We start from the raw sequence: 23767 nt of genomic DNA, 5'->3' as shown, positions 1-23767 counted from the left end.
TCCTTATTGTAAGTGTGGGGCTAATATGAATGTGTACCTAATAGTATTATATGGAGAATTCATGAAATAATGCATATGAAACACTTCGTAGAGCATCTAGTTTTTAATAAATGCTCAATAAATGTTAGTTGTTGTCATTATCATTATTAGAATATGTTTTAAATCTCCAGTTGTGAATGCATACTTATAGAAAGCTACATACCAATCAATTTTATTGATTTTACTTATAATTTATATAATCCAGTCACATATGTTAGAAGAGGAATTATTGGTGAACTGTTATTTTTTCTGTGAATCTATAGTAGGCTGTGGAAGGAATAAAACTCCTAATAAATCAAATTTTCCAGTTCTCTGGACCTGATGAGAAAATTGGCTCAGTTAAAGGGAAACAAACCAAGGCCTGTTAGTTTTTGTTTGAATCCTCTAGCTTTGTTTCCAAGCTCTTTTTGTTAGGACAACAGTAAAAAGAAATGTGGGAAGATTTTTTTCCCTTTCAATTCTCTTTAGTTTTTTCTTAAATGTCAATAAGTCTTAGAAGCTGCAGGTCACCACAGGGTTTCAATAGGAAACCCCAACTCGGGACACATAGTTTTCAATTGTATCAGAATGTGTTCTTGGAATCAAATCAGGAAATTTTGGAGACTGGGGAACTTGTTTCTTTAAAGCTCTCCCCACTCATTGTTCTTTCTTCATGTCTTTAATGAATTTCTCTGGCTTCCAACCACACAGACCAGATTGTGAAGAATGAAAAAAAATTAAGGAAGGAAAAAGCTTAAATTACTGATTTAGCTTGAAGAAATTTTCTAAGATTTTTGACCCAACCCAAAAACATCAACAATAACCCCTACTCCCAAATGACACTCCATGTTTGGAGACATTCTTCAGTTTTTGGATGGCTACCAACTTTGCTCAGGAAATATCAGCCTATGCCATCAAGGTTTTACATAGGGACCCCAAATTCTCCATGGTACTTCATCATTTAATGGTTTTGAGGGCTCAATGCCAAGTGCCTGAAGGCTGTCTTCTAAGCCACATTTGGTGAAGGACAAAATGCTCCAGAGTTAATTGAAGAAAGACAGTTGTGTTTATTAATTAGGGACTCATACTTGCTGTGATCACTCACGGGTCCAGTGGGAGTCTTCTAATTCTTCCCCTTGCTTTTGGTCTTGTTAGCAGAGCTCCTGTCTTCATTAAGTACTCTTAATTACTAAGGTGTTAAGAATTGTTCATAATAAAATGATCTAAAAAAGACATAAATGACTTGTTCTCTCTTGCCTACTGAAAGTGAGAGTTGGATAATGTATAATTTATTATATTATGATGGAGAAGAGCCCAGATTAGGAGTTGGGTGTTGCCTTCAAGGACCTGGAGTAGAATCAACTGGCATTTGCCATTTCCACTGAAAATATTCAGAAAATTACTTCAAGACCCTTTTGGGTAACAGTAATATAAGCAGCTTTAAGACTGACTATCCAAGCTCTCCTTTTTTTTTGTTTTGTTTGCCTATTTGGTTTTTTTAAGAGCTTCTCACACATTTCCTTATTTGATAATTACAGGACAAAGTGGCACGACTTTACTGAGAAAACTGTAAACAGGTGTGGGATGGCTCTGAGTCAGTGTGCTCACAGGGATAGTTGCAGAAGGAGCTTAGGCCTCCTTTTCTTATATTAGGGTTCTTTCATCAAACTCTTACTTTTCTGGGTCCTAAAAATGATGCCTACAGGGGAATAGCAGTTAAAATTTCCCAGAAGAATAGTTTTGTGTAACTTTCATCTTTTGAACTTGTTTTTTAAGTATCTGATGATACTTTTAGATATTCTAACTATATCTCCCCCTTTCAAATGGAAAGACAAGCATAGTGAACATAAGTTTTTTTTTTTTAAAGACTCTTAAGCCCTATCAACTAATTATTTTGTGTGTGTATATGGGGGGAGGGCATAGAGAACTTCAGGTTAATTATCCAGAGGCCAGTTTATTCTTTTTGGTAAATACTCTGTAACATCTCACTGGTTTTTAAGTGATCACTTCCTAAAATAAATGAATATCCTTATTTGGTTATCTGGGAGAATGTAACAGGAAGCACGTCTCAAGACAAGCATCATGTGAGTGACTGATTTGATTGATTGATACTTCATTTGCTTGAGGAAAACACCAAATTATATTTTCTTTTACAATTTTGGGAGAATAGGAGTAGGACTTTGAAGGCATTACCTAGCTTTCTATATTCTGAAGTGAACTCAAAACAATGTCTAAAAAATACTGCCTCTGCTGATGGATATTTTCTTGGATCACTGGGATCAGCTGGCGTCCCATCCAAGCACATGCCTTTGCTATTTTCCTCAGTTGTCAGAAAAGGATGCTGATGTTATTATGAGCTTGATCTTGTGTCTTAGGAATCTTGTACTTAGCCAGCAACAGCACCTCTCCAGGTATTTTTCCAGGAAGTTTAATCTCATCATCACATAATATTTAGTGCAAGTGAAGTTGAGAGAAGTAACAATTAGGATGATTGCTTGAAGGACATGCAGCTCATTTATTTATCCAAAAATCCTAAAATACATCCCTGAATTTAATCAGATCAGAGAGAATGAGGACAGAGATACTATTATTGGTCCTTCTGAATTGTGTTTTGGAATGAAATCCCTAGGGTTGTTACAAAACACAATTCTAAAAAACTCACCTTTATGTTCTTTGTATCGAACAATGACTTCTTTATGAGACTTTCTTAGAGAAATTAATTTCTGAGTCAAGAACTAGTAATAATTTTACTTTTCCTGAGGAGTTGACGTTTTATTACCTAGGAGACTTTGTAAAATTAAAGGCAATAGATTGTCATTCTCTTTTCCCATAGAATTGTGGTCCACATTGAGTAGGTGTGCAGGCCATCATGTTTTATATTTTTTATTATCATTCTTGACTCTGATCAACATCTTCTCTTCCACTTTATTTTTACACTTTAAACTATTATTTTGTTTGTTAAACATTCTTGAGTAGTTGTTTTGAAGATGATCTTGGATGTAAACACTATTGGAGGTATAAAACTATGTATTTCTCTTTTGCACTTGATGGTTTATTTTTCTGGATATGGAATTCTTAGTTCAAAACCATTTCTCTTTAAAATTGAAAAGCATCACTCCAATGTCTTCTAGTATCTTTGCTGTTGGTGAGAAATTTCATGTTGGTCTGATTCTTGTGTCCTTGGTGCTAGACAATTTTTTTTTTCTGAAAGTTTTTAGGGTTTTCCCCCTTGTCCTTGGTGCTTAAAGTTTCATGAGCATTTGTGAGTCCATTTTCATTCATCCTGGGTCTTGACGGCCCTTTTACTTTGTGAAAGTGTAGATAACGGTTCTTCTGTTTATTTGATTATTTCCTCCTATGCTTTACTCCCTTATGCTTTCTTTTCACATTTTCCTTTTCTTTCTGATTTTGATATACATCGTAAGAGATTTCTTCAATCTAAGTTGTCCATTAGGTATTTTTTCCAGGAATGCGTTCTTGTTCTCTATTTTCTTTCTTCATATTAGTATGTTTTTGTTTCATGGATAATGTGTCTTCTTATATATCTTCAAGGTACTAATTTGAATTAAAAAGAAAAATCAGTCCCTTCCCCCTACCTGTCTTTAGCTTTATCTCTTCCCTTTGGATCTTTTTTGTGCTGTTGGTTTCTCTAAGGTATCTGGTGATTTATGTTTACTGGTTTATATTTACATGCGAAGGACTATATAGGTAGTATAGTTGCAAAGATCTTTTCCCCTGCCAGACCTCTCTTTTAAGCAGGAGGTACTGGTGAGAGGCCAGCTGGCAGAGAGGCTTTTCAGGGGGATACGCAGGAAGTCTGGAGAATTCTACAACTTCTTAGTAAGGTTAAGTTTACCATATCTGTGGTGGAGGATCAGAGCTGCTTTCTTTTAGCACCTACTCTGTTTCTTCCTCTGGCATGTTGCTTATAGTCTTTAGTAGGCAAAAGAGGGGTGAATGAGGACCTAGATGGCTCCATTATTATTTAATTACTCTGGTGATGTTCCATAAGTAAGGTGATAATATAATTTATCATCTAAACCGAGATACTTTTGAGAGTGAAAGGGGACCCTATTAATTATTTTGCCAGGTAATGCATGTAAACAGAGACTGGCATTCTGTCTACAACACACTTTTAACCTTTGTACTTCTGACTCTGAATTTGAGGCTGCTTTGGGCCTCCATGGGAGGACCACTCTTTTGATTCTGTTTGCTGGAGTTGTCTTTTTTTTTTTGGCAGTACTGGAGTTTAAACTAAAAGCCTTGTGCTTGCTAGGCAGGTGCTCTGCTACTTGATGGTTGGAGTTATTCTTATTTTTCTCTTTTCTTTTTCAGCCATAATGATCCTATCTGCTTTGTAGTTTGTTTTCTAAGGTTTCTTCAAACTTTAGGAACCTCTTCCAGGCATGCTTTTGTTTTTTTGCACCATTATGTTTTTATTCTTAAACATAATTTTTCTGTAATATCAGTGATACCTGAGAAGGAAGGCAGGTAAAAAGCATACTCAGTTTGCCATCTTAAATTGGAAGCTCTTTTACCCCTTTTACTCTACTTTAAACATACTAACTTACTATATTTTGTATATCATTGTATATTACTTTACACCTTTTTGGAGCCAGAGTGGCTCCAAAATCACTGGTAGGTCATAAACCTCTTGGTGATGAGTTTCTTTTCATTACTCAAATTACATCTGGAAGGATCCTGTGATGCTTATAAAATATATGATCTTAAGTCATTGAACTCCTAAGCCATTCTCAGTGGGAATTGCTAGGGGGGGATTTGTTTCTAACTTCTTTTAGTAAGTGACTTATTGTCAAGAGGCATTTATATCCTGTTTACACTGTGGTAGCATATGGAAGAAAGTTAGATCCTGCAAAGATGATTCAAGCCTAGCATAGTCAGGTTAAGGTATAAAATTGTAGGGATTTAGAATGAAAGCCCTAATTAATTAATTAATTAATTTTGCAGAATTTAATGAAGGGACACAAAATCTGCCAGAATTAATCTGTGAAAGCTCAGTTCAAAAAGATAATAACTACCGTAAATACAGAAGCAAAGACTACGGCTTAATCATAGGATTTAGAAGCACAAAGATGACTTCCTGGATCTGACTAGGTCTTATGGGACCTAAGCAATTGGATGCTCAGAAGAGGTTCAAACTGACCTACCACAGGAATAACTGGATCACTTTGGGAGAGGGCTTGTCCCAATCCTTGTCGAGTGTGGTTATGTAGAAGCTTTTGCTCAGCGTTTTGCTCTTGGGTATGCCTCATACAAATGTGAAATTTAAAAATGACCATCATTTGGACACACATGACCTAAGCTAAGGTCAATTAACATTCAAATTAGCATATGTGATATTTGATTTAGAGCCAAAGTTAACCTATAAATTATATGCAATATGGCAGTGGCTGGGTTAACTCTTACCATTCAGAAAGAGCCTCTCACTCCACCCTCCCAGTAATAGTCATTGTTTTCTGTCAGCAGTTTTACTACTCCTGGGTTGAGGTAGGGATATAGAAAGAAATTACCCCAAATTTTAAGCTTTAAATCACTTTCCCCAACAAAATACCATTTTGGGCTTTGATAGTCAGGATTTGAAGCATTTTTTTCCTTCAGGTGGTCAGGATGATTGAGAGCTTGTTTCTTGGTGGATTCTGGATTTTAGAAGTATGCACGATGGGGGCAAGCCTACTCAGGTATTGTCAGCTGTTGACACGAGTCCAATGTTGCTCTTAGCAGAAATTAGCAAGTGAGACTGAAAAATAGGAGCTGACATTATTAAACAGGCAAGAAAGAAAGCTTGTGGTGGATGCCAAACAGATGAAGCACCTTACAAGTGGTAGAAAATCCAACTGTTACCAAAAAGACAGGGTGTCATTGGTCAGGAGGAATCCTCAGAGGTGACCTTCAGACTTGGCAGTTGAACCATAGGAGCAACAGAGATATCTAGATTCCTCCTGGGCTTTTTGGGAAAAAAATGTCTTACAATTCATGGCATCTGGCATATGGGGGAGGGGAAGGAAGTGCTAAAATATAAGTATGTTTTTCTTCCTTCGTTCCCTCTTCATCTCCCTCATCTTTCCCATTTCCTTTCTACCTCTAGCTATTCTCTTCTCTGTCCTCTTGCTCTTCTCTCCCCATCCCTAACATGTGCCTTTAAGTTACTTTTCACTCTCTTAGTCTACTTTATCTCTGTGGTTGTAATCTACCTTCTCTAAACTTAGACTCTTACCTGACTCTTACCCTTTTTACCACCTGTCACTTACTCAGAGAAGTATGGGATTAAGGAGATCCCAAGTGAGCTGGTTAAGTCCCTTACCATTGCAAGTCCAACATTTACATCTGGTGATTATTTGCTGGTTCTCTTCTAATAGCTTTCAATATTTTATCGTAAACCTTTAATCAACTATGGTAGTAACACCCTGGTAAAAATGGAGCAAGAGCTTGCTACTCTTACTACAAAATATGTACTGCTGGTAACTACTGTCTTGTCTTGCCTTTTGCTAATTTTTATTTCTGTATTGTCATAATCTTTGGGCTTGATGTCCTTATTTTGTTATATGTACTGTCATTTGCATTTGATTTCAGAAGAGATTTTATTATTTGACTACTTCTGGTCAAATGTAGATCTCAGTCAATCATATGACATTTCTCCTATACATAGGTTGTTTACCTTTGGCTTTGTGACTATAAGATCAGTGACTTAATTGCCTATTTCTGTGTGCTTTTATTTGGCAGTGTTATATTTTGTAAAAAATTCTTCTGGGAAAAAATTCTTCTAAGGGTGCATTTGGCTTTCATTTCTTAATGCCACTACCTGGCATTAAGAGAATGGGTCTTTGTGGACCTGAAGGTACATAGCAATTGGAGACATATAATGCTTTGCTTTATGGATGGCATTAGAAAGACAATGAAAAATATTTCACCTTTCCATTTTGGGGCTTTTGAACACAGGTTCTAACATTTAGGCTGGAGAAAGTCAATGTCCTTCCATTTCAAAGGAAAAAACTCTTGCAATCTCTACAACAAACAAAGTAACCTAAGTGATGTTATTTTAATGAGTTATGTATTTCTGTGGGTCTAAAATGTAATTTCATACCTAATTTCTCTTCTTCTTTAGAAGTGCAACGGGTGGTGAAAGCCAATGACCGTGACTATAATGAAAAGTTCCAGTACGCAGTGAGTAAAACACACACAGCACATTTATGTTGGGGTGGGTCTTACCTTAAGGATTATAAGTGGGATTCATACCTTCTACAATCTGGTGACCTCACTAAAATCTTTTTTCAGTGGCCCATTTTGATAGCAAGGTGCCTGCCATATGTTTCCATAAATACAGATCTTAATAACATGCACACATATTTTGTCTTGTGCTCTAAGAGTGGTGGGTATGTTGATTGACATAGGAAGATGATAAAATATCTTATTTGTTATGCTTAGTTCATTTTGGTGCTCACTTGAGTAATAGGGTTTTCAGGAAAACATGAAAATGGGTCTTTTAGATAGTATTTGGTGAAGGGAGTGGTAGTTGTAGCTGATGACTGGTGAATGTCATTTTCTAAGCATTTCAGGCTGAACGTGGAGAAGCATATGGAGGAGAAAGTTCCAGGTCTTGAATGATTATATTTACAAAGTCAGTGGTGAGAATGATAGTTTCAACATTCATATAGCCACTTGCCGGAGGAGAGAGAGTTTTGGCCAATGAAATTTTTAGTATTTGGTTTCTATTGGCAGGTCTTTTTCAGTATTTACAGATTGGATGCATTGGGCGATGTAGCTTGATTCTATTAAATATTTATTCAGTAGCGGCACATATCAATCCTCTTTTCTCATGCTGTGCTGTTCATAGAAAATTGTGATTATAATTTGATTTTCAATGTAGATTTCCTGCAGAGAGCCAGTATGCTATCTCTATGACAGATTTCTCATTGCAAAACAGCATATTGAAACTCTGATTTTATTCATCAATTTTGTAAGTGTGGTTAGAGTAAGTCTGCCCTGAGAGAAGAAATCCCTCTCAGGAGGCAATGGACATGCTTCTTAGCTTGGGAGAGAGGGATTATTATTCCCAACATGAGGAATGTCACTCTATGTGGTTTCCTGATGTGCGATCGTTTAGCCCTTCTGGTTGTTACCAAACTCCGTCCTGTGCCTTTCCACTCATTCTATACCAGTCCTTTAACTGTAGAGGCTGATCCTTGAAAACCTTGACTATGGAATCCACAATCAAGGAACTTCGGTATGTGTATATTTTAAGACTTTGGGGAAAAAACCCAATAATAACTAATTTACTATGGGGGTAATTTTGCATTTAAGTACTTGGCTCCTCTTACTTGTTTTCCAATATATATTAAGTATTTTCATTCTGTGAGTAGTAACTCTATAAGGAAGCCATATTTTGTTTGTGTTTTGTAAGATGACATCTTTTTTCTATTTATAGTAATTTTTGCTTAATTTAGGAGCCATTTCAAACTTGGAAACTATTTTTTAAAAATCTTCTCGATCTTATACAAACTTGTGTACTTCCTGAATAGGATCGATAATTTTCAGTTAAAAAAATCCTTTAGAAACTTCCCATCTATCTGTATACATGAGATACTTGGATAAAATTGATTAAGTACTGAGTTTACCGAGGTTTCTGAGTTTGAGGTAGGATAACTTTCTCATCACTCAAATAAGTTCATCTCCTATTCTCAAATTCTGTAAATGTTCAAGAACATTGAAGGATAGAGCATGACTGTCAGTGTGTGACAGAGAGAGAGAGAGAAGTTGAAACCAATGTTTTCCATCATTGTTTATTTTAAAATGAAGTCAGAAAACAGCCAAAGTTAATCTAACACTTTTTCTGACTTTTTTTATTGATTTATTATTCATATGTGCATACAAGGGTTGGGTCATTTCTCCCTTTCTGACATTTTTTGACATGAACATATTTTAATACAACTAGTATGCTCTTTGGACTCTTAATATGGATGAGTCTGGCTAATTGGCTCACTCTCACAATTTAACATTTTAAACATTAACATATTTTAATACAACCATTTTTACTACTTCTATTATTCATTCCTATTATTAACCAAGAAGACTTTGATTCTCTTCTAATGAGAATAATAATTCTAGCACTTGGCTCACTCTCCTTCTAGTCTCTAATCCCACTTTGTCTTACACTTCTTGGCATTCTGAAATTTCTCCTGTAATCTTATTTTTCCCACCTTTTAGTTCTCACAATATCATGTTTGATTTGCCTATTACTTTTACTTAGAATCATTAACCTTGCCTTTTGTTTATGTTCTAAAACCCTTATCTCCTCACAGTGCTTTCAATCATTTTCTAGGCCTGGCTTATGTTTCATAATGTACTTTGTAGCTTTAGAGTTTGTTGATAAATTAAGGTTCTTTATGTATTGAAATATCTTCCTTCAGCCTTCCAAGAGAAAAGTTTACTTGGCAAGGCTTAGGGTTTGTGAAAATTGCACCATTTATCTGAGTTTTGTTGAAAAAATTTCTCCTCCATTCACGTGTACACATGGTAAGGGCAAGATATGAAATCATTCCAAGTCTTGCTTTGCAAAAACTTATCTCCTTTTGTCTTTAGACTATAAAAATTTTGCTAATGGGTGTGTGAAGGGAGGGGAGGAGCCTACGGTTTAGCTGGTTGATTAGGTGGTGGGTGCTTGGTTGATTTGTGTGTGTGTGTGTTTCTGATTGCTTTCCAGAATTGGTCAAAAGAATAGAATAATAACGTGGAACAAATGGAGTTGGAATCTCACCAGTCTGAGTTAGAATTCCACCATTGCTGTCTTTTCGTTGTATAATTTAGACAGGTTATTGAGGGGCCTCATCTCTCCATCTGCCTGGGTTTTGTGGAAGATTAAAGTTATGTACAAAAGTGTCTGCCTCACAGCTGGATTATCTAGCCCCATTATCTAGCTATGTAACCTTGAGCAAGTCACTTGAGTGATATTTCCATGCCTCAGTGTTTTCAGATATTAAAGTGAGGTAATTAAAGTACTTCACTGAGTTGTAATTAAGTTGTTTAATACAGTGAAGTAGTATGAACCATGACTTTCATTTGGTAAGTACTGTGAGTATGAAACTGTCATGATTATTATCACTATCTATTATTACTATTAACTATATATCTATCAATATCTATGCTGAGATTGTAGGAAAATTTCCAGAACTTGACAAATGCTTTACAGAGTAGGTAGCCAATAAATACCTCCCTGAATTACTACTTTTTCTATAAGACTCATTTCAGAAGGGGGGCTCTATTTCCCCAGTCATTGAGACTGTTAGTTCTCTTCTTGTTTTAGGTATGTTACTTTTTCTACCATTGCATCATCAACATAATTTGTCAGCAGCTTCCACTCCTTCAGAATCACACAGTTACTCATTTTTTGACATGATATATGGTGCAAACAGTTTACAAGGTTAGCCGATTTCTCAGTATTTTCTTAACATTATTATCACCAATATCTTCCTTTATCCTGTGCTTTATAGGACATATAAAATTATTGTAGATTCTTGCCCAGAACTTTCTTAGATTTAACAGAAAATCCATGTAAAAGACTTACCACAGGGCAAGTATACAGTTTACTGGCATACAGTAAATTAAAATAAAATAATTAAAAATAATTAAAATATTTTAAAAATAATTTAAAACAATTAAAAATTAAATTTTTATTTTAAAATCGAATAAATTTTAGTGTTGTCATCAAATATTTTTATATATTACTTAATCCTTCCCTATAAGAAAATTTCCCCCATTTCATAGGTGAAATAACTGATGCTCAGAGTAATAAATAGATTGAGATAACAAGATAGCCATAAGAGAGAGAAAAGGATTCAAAAGTACTAAGCTACTTGGGAGGCAGAGATAGGGAGAATCATGATTCAAGACCAGCATGGCCAAAAATTGCAAGAAACCCCACCTCAACAAATAAAAGCCAGGTGTGGTGGTGTACGATTGTCATCTCAGCCATGTGGGAAGTAAAGAGGAGGACTGCAGTCCAGTTCTGGGCATAAAAGAAAGATCCTATCTAAAAAAAATCACCTACCCAAAAAAGGGTTTGGGGGTATGGTTCAAGTGGTAGATTGTCTGCCTAGCAAGAGTGAAGCCCTGAGTTCAACTTCCAGTACTGGGAGAGAGGGGGAGAGAGAGAAAAGTTGAGAGAGAGAGAGTGAGAAGATATTCAAATTATGGTCTATCTTATCCTAGAACACTCTCTCCACTACATCTGAGGGCCTTCACCACTTCTCCTTTCATCTTTTTTATAGCAAGCTTGGATTTATTTCTATTTCCTTTGTAGTCTTTTGGTGTGAGTGTGAGTAGTGTATTACTACGTCTATTAACATGAGCACTTGCCCTGAGATCTGTTGGGGTCTCTCCAAAGCCACTTTCATTTGGGGTGATTAACTTTAAATCTAGACAAGACTGTACAAAAGGTCCTGAGCTATTGCCTTTCTTAAAAGCATATTCCATTTAGTAGGTGATTATAACTGTATCAGCTAGTCATAGATTCAAATTCTAGTTGTACATAGACTAGCTCACAGGGTTGTTGTGTACTATTCTACCTTACTCCTTAGAATAACTCTGTTACATAGGTGCTTTTATTAGTACAGTTTGTAGCCAAGCAGACTGAGGTAAGACAGACCCCGCAGCTTCCTGCATGGTCAGCATTCTCTTGAGAGTACTTGCTCATCGCCACTGCCCCCTCCACCCCGCCCCAGCCACCATAGTGGTCATTACTGCTTTGCAGCTTCCCTTTCTCATTTTTTGTTATCATTCTTGGTTTTGTCAGATCATAATGCATTTTACTTCTTCTTTGATGTGTTTGGTCTCGGAGACTGAGCTGCCTTGTACAATCTGCTGTGGACATGTGATACTGTTCTATTGCTATTTTCTTTGGGGGACCCTTGGGTTCTCAACATGTTGGGACACATCATGTCCTGCTTTTGTCCCGAGCCTGATGGGAAACTTGGATTTCTCTTTTCCTTCTTGAGCAGTGCTGTTGCCCTGTGAACATGCAGACCCTTGTCCATAGGCCTGATAACCAGAGCAATGCATTTACAGTGAAGAGTGCAGATGATGACAAGTTGGAATTAGCCACAAAAAGTGCCAGTGACTTGTATTTGTTAGGTTTCTGGCTGTTACTTGTTGTTTTCTTTGTATTGGGGCATCACCATGGTAACAGTGGCTTTTTAGTAAACATTGAAAATGCCTTCTGCTTTGTGTGGTGTTAATATCGGTGTATGTTATTCTAAGTTCTATATGGCAGAGGTTTCTGTTTTCCTTTTATAAATAATTTACTTGTAGGAGAAGAAATTTTTTTGGCCATCTCTCAAATTCATTTTCTTTCTGGATTCAAAAGTTTAAAAGCATAAATGTTTTATCTTTCTGACATCTTATGTGTTTAAATAGTATTACTCTTTGGCTAAATATTTATCTGATTCTTTGCTTCCTTAACTTGGTTTGCTTGCTTTAATCTTTTGTTCTAGCTTTGAATTCTTATTCCTAAGTGCTTTAAAATGGCACATTTATGTAGTTAAACTCTAACACTCTGAGGTTTTTGTTAGTTACCTACCTGTTCCAGGCTAGAAGTAATTTCAGGCTTTCCATAGGCTAGTTCCCACTCTGTCTTGTGAAGTAAAATTCAAGGAAACCTGTATAGATTTGGTGGATTTATTTATTCTTTTAATGTCATAATTGCAATGACATGAAACTGAAAAGTGTCCATGTACTATGCAATTGGAATCAGCAGGGCTAAAAATAGGTAATTAAAAAAAACCTTAGGGGTTGACTTAAAATGTTTTCTGTTAGCATGCATTAATTGTATAGAGGAGTTTTACTGTGATATTTCCATACATGCATATAATGTACTTTGGTAAAATTCATCCCCTCTATCACTCTTTCTTAATCTCCTTTTATCCTTCTTGCTTTTAAAACAGTTTTTAGTGAGTTTCATTATGCTATCTTATACATATATATGTATACTATCTTATACATATATATGTATAAAGTACACATACACACATATGTGTATATACATATACAACTATCCATCTATCATCTATCTATCTATCTATCTACATTGATTATATTCACTCCTCATCACCCTTTCCTTTCCCTCCTACAGGTAAAATAGGCAACTTTTAAAAAATTATTTTCTTTATTGTTGAGCTGGGTGGGGGCACTTTTTAGCATTTACAAAAGTCCTTATAATATATCAAATATGTCATACTTGAATTCACCCCATACCATTCTCCTTCATCTTCCCCTCCCCCCATTCTTGGAATAGTTTCAACAGGTCTCATTTTTCCATTTACATACATGTGTACACAGTATTTGCACCAAATTCACCCTCCCACACCCTTTCTCCACTGCCTTCCCCCCTCCCACTAATACCAGTTCCCCTAGACAGGACCTGTTCCTCCCTCCTATTCTCTGATTTTGTAAAAGGAAAAAAAAATGGCATTTTTGTTTTTTTTAAGATAGCTACACAGGGAGTTTCCTTGTGACATTTCCATGTATATATGCATTATAACCCAAAATGGCTCACAGGTAAAATAGGTAACTTTTGATGGTAGAATTTTGGATCTCTGTTATCATTTGGTATCATATAATAAATTTCAACTAAAACTGAGATATGAAAAGATGGAACAGGAAAAAAATGACTTTCCTTGTGGAGAAAGAAGTACAAATTCTGTTTCCTTTGTTGGCAAATGACTGATGAAATGAATCCATAAATCACCATGTAGATAAAATTGGGCAAATTCAGCAATGAACTTCACCTCCTCCCTGTCACTGGATGATATGACATTTCAATTTTTAGCTTTTTAAGGAATCTCCATACTGCTTTCCATAATGGTTGTACTAATTTGCACTGAAATTCTTTTTCTTTTGAAAGAACTTCAGCTTTTCTGAAACAACTTATAGTAGGGTGCTCCATAGTCAAACACAATATTTTAGATGTTATTTGACTAGCTTGAAGTAGAGAAAAACATATTAATACAACTTAAGCTTGCACTAGTTTTCTGGATTTCTTGGTTTCTATTAACTTCATTTTAGTCACTAATAACAAGGACTGAGTTACTCTGTCATTAAATTGTTTTTACTGTTGTATCAAATGTGGACTCACTGAACATTTCTTCTGCATCTCCACCAAAATTTAAACCAATGGGTCAATTAACTCAGACTCTCTGGGGGTGCAGTCCAGGCATTTAAAATATTTCCCCAGGTGATTCTAGTGGACAACCAGGATTGAGAACCCCTGACCTAAGTTAGTAATAATAATATCAAACACAACACAAAGACATAGCTGTGTGCCTTATTTCTTGTCACGAGGGACCACCTTATAGGTTGCTGTCAGCACACTAATCATTGCATCTTGTTTACTTAACTAGTTCTAATTTCTAAAATTCACTGGCTTTGCCATCAACCTGGCATTTAGTTAATTATGTTGTATTAGGGTTCTCTGTCTTAAAAGGTTTTAAAAAACATATATAGTACTGATTTAGATAATTTCTACATTGGAACAGAAATATGGAATGAATAAGTAACTGAATGTTGAATATTCTTTTCCAAGTCATGTTTCTGTGATTCTTACAAACCACTCAGTCCAATGTTTGATATTTCGAATACTCTGTAGACCAAATACCACAAAACACTATTGTCCTAAGCAAGACATTTTTGAGGTTAGGAGCACAAATAGGTTGAACTTTTTAAAAATGATGTTTTGCAGAGAAAGCATTGCTCAGATTTTTCTAGATGAAAAAAAGTTAAGGAATGTGCATTTTTTCTTCTTCTTGAATTCTGATTTAATAAAATCAATAAACTGCATGTTGTGTTAACTAATGTGAAAAATCTATGTTTAGGATGGTGTCTGTCCCACTCTTTGGCAAAAATACTTCTCTAGGTTATGTGTTAGAAATTACCGGACTGGGATGTGAATTATGAGCAATGACATTAATTCATGTTTTCCCTTATAAATGGAATTTTCTTTACCTACAATGTTATTTTATAGTTTTTTTCAGTTGGGGTTATCATGCCTGAAATGAGTAATTATTAAGTGTTTATCACTTTGTTAAATGCTCTAGAGACTTAGAAAAGTGTAAGGTGAGAGTCTGAACCCTTCTGGAGTTTGCTATCCTTTTGGGATTTTGAGATTATTTCATATGCATAAATGAAATAAAAGCATAAGACTTTATAAAGTTAAGTATTAAGTGATCAAGGTTAGACTTTTAAGTTATAGTTTCATTGTATTTTGGTAAGGAAGACAATTTTCTTGGGAGACATAGATGTATTTCTGTTCTTAAAGTTGTCCATACTGAAATGTGGTAATATAACACATTTCATTTATGTAATATAAAAATGGTCTGATTTGTTTAAAAACCTACCAATTTGTACTACACTTTGAATTTCACTATCTGAATTTGGGAAGCTATTTGACTACTCAAACATCCAAGTGCCAGTCACCTATAAGCTGATCTAAACCTAAACTAACGGAAGGAAATGATGTCCAGTGAAAAGTACTTCTGGAACAATCTGGAATTGAATGCTTTGAATATGAAATGCAGAAACATTTTTTATTTGTTTAATTCAAATGTGTACCATATTTATGCTTATTAAAACCTTTAAGTATTCTTAAAATAGTTTGACATTAGAACTAGTTCTGAATTTATGTTTTGTCAAGAAATAAATTCCTGAAGCCATTCAAATGTGCCTTACATTTTGGTCATGTATGTTTTTCTAAAAAAGGATTCCTTTTCCTACCCCTCTTGCTTCTCTTTATCCTGCCGTGTTCTTCTTGTATCTACGCACCTAGGGAGTTCTTCTTAACTAGGTTTATTTTCCTCCTTCATACTTGAGCTGATCTTTTCATTTACCAGAGCTTAAATTGAAAATACACATAAAAAAAGTCTGATTTTTCTTTTTCATACAACATATTTTTCCTAAAAGAGTGAAGAAAAAGTCCAGAAAAACATCTTCGGCTGATCTAAAGAATCATGTGTTTATAGCCTAAGTCCTTGAGTAAGGTTTCAGTGTTCACCTATGACAATGACTCAGCTCCATGGCCTATTGGGGAAATTAGGTACTCTGAAGATTCTATAGTACACAAATGGGACTCTCTTGGCTTTGTGCTAATTTAACTTAGTTATTTACATAGGCTTTTGAAATGTTTGCATGCAGCCTTTCTTATATCAAAGCAATTTGTACTGATCAAAACTTTTAGGTTGTTTAATACTTTGCTTCTTGAAGTTGGTCCCCAGACCTCAGACCAGTATCCTTGGCTTTTCCTGGAGTCTATTAGAAACACAGACAGCCAGGCTCCACCACCAAGCTACATGTATAATACTGCATTTTGACAAAACCCCCAAGTGATTCATACACATGTTTGAATTTCAGAAGCACCAGACCTATTTTCATTAGGAGTGGCCAGAAGATTTTGGCAAAAGCATGGAATAAAGGAGGGAAAAAAGTCTTTAATTACTAAGCGCAATGCTAAGTACTTTACATGAACTCTCTTATTTAATCTTCTCATCAATTCATGTGGTAGATAATATTATGCAAATTTTATATAAGGGAAAGTAAGGACTAAAGAGATTAAGAAACTTTTCTAAGGTCACTTAGTTGGTAAAACATGGGCTCATCTTTCAGATTTAGGACTCCAAGCCTTTACTTTTTCTATTACTTAACTTTCTCATGTGATATTTGGCATTCACTTCAGTACTTTTAAAACTAGATTATTGTTTCTTTTGTGTGTGGTCAGGGAATAGCTTTAAGAAGGTCTTATAGATTTCCTGAAACAAATTTTTTCAAGGAGGTTCTTTCTTTTTAATCTGTGTATCCTAAATTTGAGATTTGAAGTGATGTGTCTTGCTAAACATGCAACTCTTTTCTTATGGAATTTCGCCTTTCCTTCCCTCCCTATTTCTTAGTGAAGGGTTTTCTTTTAGTCTGAAATCAGAAAATTTCCTAGAAATCCTTTGGTACTTTGGACTATGGCCTATGCAAGCCATGGCCCTGGGATAGCTTTCTGATGGCTTTCAGCCTTTCTAGGTTTTACCTTCCTTACTCAGGGTGTAGGCAACTCATTTTATTGGAAACAACTGTTATGGGAAAAGAATACCTAAAACAGAGCTTGACATCATTTATAAACATTAGCATTTGGGAAAATCTTGTTTCTAACAAATGCCTCAGGACCCAATCCCTTATCTAATTGACAGTGCTACTTGTGACCACCAGTGTGAGGACCATGGAACACAGTCTTTTATGCCTATGAAATGCCTCCTAATTCTGTTCTCCCAAACCTTCCAACCTCCCTGGCATCATTCTCCTGAAAACTAACACACATGTACAGGGACCAGAATGAACTGTGTTTTGTAACCCTTACCCCAGATAGAGTGAGTTCGGTGGAAGATCGTGGAAGAGGAATGAGCTGGGGAAGAAGAATATGAAGGAAATGGGATGAAATGCTGCAGAAGGTTTGTGAAGTGCAGCCAGGAGTCATTCATTCATTCATTCATTCAGGAAATAGGGGAAAGGATCTGGTCTGCTTTGTTGCAAAGCAGCTTTGTACACTGGTTGTTATTACTGGCTGCCTCCCTAGTGATGCTCTGATGAATCACTTGCTCTTAAATAAATAAATTCCCACTGTTGCTTGCTTATTTGCAAATCAGTTCGGCAGCTTTGAGGATCTGTCCTTGATTGGAGACTCTATGTTTGCATCATGGCAGCTCTTGCTATGTTTAACACTCACATGGGATTCTTGTTGAATCTTTTTTGGCTCCTGTGGAAGACAACAGCCTACTTTTATGTAGGTCATTAGGGAGACCCATTGTCAGGCCCAAAGTAAATTAGGGTAGTCTTTATTTAACTCAAATTATCTCAGGCATAACTTCCAAATTTGGTGAAAAGTCATCAAATTGTGCATGATGTGATCACAAAGTATAAAATATAATTTACTTATAAATTATTGTTGTTGCTATTGTGTTTTAATGATAGAAACTTTTAAAGTCTTCTTTTCACCCCTACCCCTTGTCAACAGAGAATTGTCCTTCCATATTTCCCATCCAGTCCTCTATTCTCTCCTTCTCAAAAGCTTAGTCCTAAACAAAACCCACTCAACAACAACAACACACACAAACACACACACATGCACACACACAAAACCAGGTGTTGTGGGTTTGTCTGAATTTAGATTCCTTGCCCAATCCTGGCTATGAAAGGGCTGCAGACCAGGAAAGTCTAGGACTGCTGTAGGGGTGTGACGTTCAGGGAGTCCCAGTGGCACTGCCTCACAGGGTTGGGATCTCATAGTTGCATGCACTTTCTCTGTCTGATCCTCAGGGGTTTAGGAGAAAATTGCAACCTTGAAGTGGTGTTATTTATGTACAACCCTGGTGTAAGAGGTAGAGTCCTAGGAAGGATTAGACTATTCCTAGTGTATTATTATAACCCCTTGGCCCTCTGGGAAATTCTTTATGGGTTCTTTTCCTTGTTAACTGGACTTTTCCATTATGCTTTTATTATTGTCATAAACACTGAAGTCTTGCCTGATATTTGGACTAGTTCCCAGATTGCACAGCAACATGAACATGGTCTAATTTTTAGTCCTAAGAGAAGCTTATAGGTACAAAATTGTTCAAAAACTCCCTTGTAGTTCAGAAAACAGGCCTGAGCAAGCTAGCCCCTACATAAGCTCAAAGAAATGTCTACTCTGCTCATAGAATGCTCTATGTATCTGACTGAGATGGGCTAGTGGGCCAAAGCTGAGGGCCTACAACCTAGCAGAGGTTGGATATACAAGGAGAGGGCATAGAAGAGCTCTGGCAAAGCAGAGGATGAGGCAAATGGACCATGGGGGATGTTCCATGAAAGGTCAACAGAAATACAACCTTTGCTTTCTGTTCTTTTCTCTATTGTATGTCTCTTTCTCATGTTCTTTTCTATTTTGTATGGCTTCCTCTCTCTCTCTTCTCTGTATAATTTTATAGATATTTTTGTTCTTTTTGTCAGATGTCACAAAAGAAAAGTTAATATTTTGTTTGGAAGTATGTAAAATGTTGTAAGCATCTAAACATCCTGAAGGAAAAAAAATTAGTGTGATTAAATTAATCTCAGAGGCAAATTTAATTTGTTCCCCTGGTAATTGTCCAAAATTACTTCTTTGTAGATAAGTCACTATTCATTGGACACTAGTTCATTGGACTGTAGAACAGTCTTTCAGATGCTGGAACACTAAACAACAGCTCGAGGGTAGAAAAGAGAATAAGGCTGTGAAACCATCAGGCAGATTTGCTTTGCAGGGAGACAGGGGCCAGAGAGCTCTCCTGGCTATTGCCTGTGTTCCTGAAGTATAGGTGGCAAATGAGCTCCCTAGACAAGCCTCCACTCCCTGGATTGAAAGGACTGAAAGTGACTTCTCTGGCTGATTGAATTACTGTGAGTCTTTCACTGCGCTTTAGCTTAGAGAGGTTCTGTTTTCTTTTCTTTTTTTTTAAATTTCTTTTATTCATATGTGCATACAATGTTTGGGTCATATCTCTCCCCCTTCCCCCACCCCCTACCTATCCCCCCACCACCTCTCTCTCCCCCACTACCCCCTCGCTACCAGACAGAAACTATTTTGCCCTTACCTCTAATTTTGTTGAAGAAAGAGTATAAAGCAATAATAGGAAGGATGAAGGGCTATGTTTAGATTTTTAAGAAGCCTCCAAATTTTTTTCCAGAGTGGTTGTACTAGTTTGCATTCCCACCAGCAGTGTAACAGGGTTCCTTTTTGCCCACATCCTCACCAACACCTGTTGTTGATGGTGTTTCTAATGAGGTGGAATCTTAGTGTGGTTTTAATTTGCATTTCCTTAATGGCTAAAGATGGTGAGCATTTTTTCATGTGTTTTTTGGCTATTTGAATTTCTTCTTTTGAGAAAGTTCTGTTTAGTTCACTTGCCCATTTCTTTATTGGTTCATTAATTTTGGTTCTGTTTTCTACCAAGGTGAAGAATGTACTATGAGGGTCAGTGAATGCATTACTTAAGGCAGTCTGCAGACTCTTTGTTTTCGATTCATTTCCAGGAACTGTACCATTTGAATACAGGACTTTAAGAGACATTGTTTAATAGGTAACCCTCACAATTACTCTAAACCTGTTTCCTTATCTGTAAAAATGATGCTGAAATAGTAACAGCTTACTGGATTTTTGGAGGAACAACTGAGATGATGTATGTACAGGCTCAGCATATGTAAGGAGACACCATCTGTTAGCTGGTGTCATTGTATGACACAGAGAAACCATCACACAGAAATCCATAAATTCTCCATTCTGTTCCCAAGTCTTTGTGGCACGTGGTGTCATGCTCATTTCTTTTGACTATAACAGTGTTTAGTCTGCTGTCTTCAAAGATTTTGAGCATGATCCTTTCTTGTAAAAAGAAAGCAAAACTGCAGCTGGGCATGGTGTCTTATGCCTGTAATCCTAGCTAATTGAGAGACAGAGATTGGGAGGATTGCAGTTTGAATCTAGTCTGGGCAAAAAGTTCACAAGACCCCCATCTCAGCCAATAAAATATATGCATGGTGGCACACGCCTGTTATCTCAGCTATGTGGGAAGTATAAATAGGATCATGGATGGCCTGAGCATAAGCAGCGAGACTGTATTAGAAAAGTACCTAAAACAAAAAGGCTGGGAGAGTGGCTCAAGCAGTAGAGCACCTGCCTAGCAAGTACAAGGCCCTGAGTTCAAACCCCAGTATTGCTAAAAAAAAAAAAAAGTAAACCTGATATGGATATATCTGTACAGATATGCATAGATTATCTTTACTGTATATATAGCACATATACATGCACACGTGCACAATAATACACATGTGCACAAACACATATACATACATGTGTAGATCTGTTATTTTTATTATAGATATAATCTGTAGTGTACATATATCTATAGTAAAGACAACCTGTGCATTAAAACATTAGTAATTACGCGAGAGCACACAAGGGAGGGGTGAGGATAGGTAAGACACCTAAAAAACTAGCTAGCATTTGTTGCCCTTAATGCAGAGAAACTAAAGTAGATACCTTAAAAGCAACTGAGGCCAATAGGAAAAGGGGAACAGGTACTAGAGAAAAGGTTAGATCAAAAAGAATTGACCTAGAAGGTAACACCCACGCACAGGAAATCAATGTGAGTCAATGCCCTGTATAGCTATCCTTATCTCAACCAGCAAAACCCCTTGTTCCTTCCTATTAATGCTTATACTGTCTCTACAACAAAATTAGAGATAAGGGGAAAATAGTTTCTGCTGGGTATTGGGGGGGGGGGAGCGGGAGGGGGTGGAGTGGGTAGTAAGGGAGGGGGTGGGGGCAGGGGGGAGAAATGAACCAAGCCTTGTATGCACATATGAATAATAAAAGAAAAAAAAAATTTTAGTTAGAATATACATAGAAGCCTTTTTTTTTTTCTTTTGATAGTCCAGAGGATTCTTTTGGGCACTTCTGAGGGATGGCCACCCCCTGGAGGCCTCATATCCCTGTTGATCTTATCAGGTGTGGTAATCTTGAGGTCCCATTAACCTGTAAAGGCACTGTTGTAGGAAGGGTATTTCTGGTTTATTGCTCATGCAGTGATTACTTTCTTAAATAATATCATTAGTATACAAGTTCATTTTCTGCTTATTCTTACTTCTCTCCCCACAACTGAAATGAAAACTTGACGTATGAGAGTAAGGACTTAGTTTATTTACATCTGTAGTTCTTGCTCAGTAACAGTGCAAGACACAGAGAAGGTCCTTCTAAAAGACTAACTGAACAAATGGGTGAAAGCTGGGGGCATGAGCTCTCTGGACCCTCTCTCTCCATAAGTGTTTTTTGCACATGACTGGGAGCCCAGGCTCAGGAGAATGTTAAGATGCTGGTGGTGATGAGGTGGAGGATTACAGACAATGTTTATTGTTGGGCCTCTGCACAGCCTCTTCTGTGGTTGACTCTTTCTCTACAGTGTTCATTGATGAGAACTCTCATCTCTCCATTCCTCCCAACTCTGAACACCATGGACTCCACACTAGGCAGCATTTGACTAATACTGAGGAACTGCGGTTTTGCCTGGTATCACTGAGGCGCCAGACATTGACTCTCCAGCCCGTTTGCCGCATATATGCATTCTTCTGGGAACTTTGCATAAACAGGGGTGTTTCGCATATTTCCTGAGTGGTGCAAATGCCTTTTAGCCACTTCCTCTTTCATGCAAACGGTCTGTGGACAGAGATTCTTTTTGTTCTTTATTTTATGGTTTAGAAATAATCTCTCTTAAGAGTCAGGATTATTTCTCTCCCTGGAATCTAGATTGTATCATAACAATACTATATTTGCCTTCTCTTGTGGCAAGAAAAACTAGACATTTTTCCTCTCAAGTTTTAGATGGTTACTTTTTATAGCTGTCATGCAATAAAAATGTCTCATCAAATGAGAAAAGATCTTTTGATAGTGCTGAAACCGTGGTACTTATTGCAAAAGTTTTTGGGCTTGGTTTGTAGGATGCAGACACAGGCACTGTCCCCAGACAAGCACTGGGCTCCGTAAGTTTACCTTCCATGGTGTGTTCTTCAAGGGAACAAAACTACTATATGAAAACATAAACTAATCTTGAAAATGTTATTAATGTTCTTGCGTGGTGTTTAGTTGTTCACGAGTAAATGAAAAAATACCTCAAATTGACTTAGAACATATCAGAAATAAACAGAATATAAAACTAAAAACCCAGAGACAGGGTGGGCCTCAGGAGAGGCCTGGTTTCATTTCTTTCTCCACATTTCCTGCTTCTTCAGTGTCAAGTTTATGCTTGCCATTCTCTGTACTCATGACCTCAAGATGATAATAGTGAATTCTAGGGTACTTGCTTCCAGGTTGGAATGCAATAGGTAAGAGAAAGCCTACATTTCCAGCAAATTCCGGAATTGGTATAGGTCATGTGCCAGTCTCTGAACTCAAAAACCGTAATTAGGAGCATAGTTGCCCTAAGCTAATCTAGCCTTGGCTCTGTAGTTACAGATGGGAGTTGAGTATATCTAGATGGAGCACAGTTAGTTGAGCAGGAAGGAAAAATACTCAAATGTCTGTTACCCCTGGCATTAACAGGACTGAGTTATTTAGAGCACTATGGTGAGTTTTTGATTATTATTTTGGAGCCAATATGTCTCACACTTTCAAAATATTAGGATTAGTTTCCATTCCTGGTTGAGGTAGCCATAAGTAATGTCCACTAGTGTTTCCAGCTTTCTGTCTTTTGGGCACTTGGCAACTCTCTTGGCCAGTGAGTTGGATTGAAGCATTAACTCTTCTGAGCTTTCTCTTTCCTTTGGTACTACAGATGGAAGCATTTGAGTTGGTGGCTGGTCCATCACGAGTAATGATGAGGAACAGATTCTTATCAGACAAGCAGCATGAGGAAGAAATGAACTCTTACTGGTGATGCCATGAAGATCGTGGGGGTGTTACGTGGCATAGCCAGTTTATCCTGCTTGGTGCATTGTATTTATTAATCTCCTTGGATTATTTCAGAGTTGCTCACAAATCCTACATTGATATAATTATTTTAACTTAGCAAAAATGCGTTTACATTTATGACTTCATCTCCATGATAGTCTTGTAAACATGTAGATGAGAACCTTATTAACACCATTTTTTCCAGGGGAAAAATTGAGGTAAACCCTTCCAATGCTCTGTTTGCTAATTTGGCAGTGTGTT

The 23767-nt window shown here is 36.7% G+C and overlaps 1 protein-coding gene across 3 annotated transcripts in view; it reads left to right on the top strand.

Moving 5' to 3' along the window:
• Atp8b4 (ATPase phospholipid transporting 8B4 (putative)) overlaps positions 1-23767 on the top strand; it is a 258513-nt gene that overhangs the window by 54468 nt on the left and 180278 nt on the right. For all 3 annotated transcript variants that reach the window (XM_074065913.1, XM_074065915.1, XM_074065914.1), the window contains one exon: positions 7142-7200. In XM_074065913.1, coding sequence (XP_073922014.1) covers positions 7142-7200 — 59 coding nt within the window. The remainder of the gene's footprint in view (positions 1-7141; positions 7201-23767) is intronic.

This window comes from Castor canadensis, chromosome 2, assembly GCF_047511655.1.
Source record: "Castor canadensis chromosome 2, mCasCan1.hap1v2, whole genome shotgun sequence".
Classification (NCBI taxonomy): domain Eukaryota; kingdom Metazoa; phylum Chordata; class Mammalia; order Rodentia; family Castoridae; genus Castor; species Castor canadensis.
Note: the sequence above shows the minus strand (reverse complement) of the source record. Positions and strands in the feature narration are given on the sequence as shown.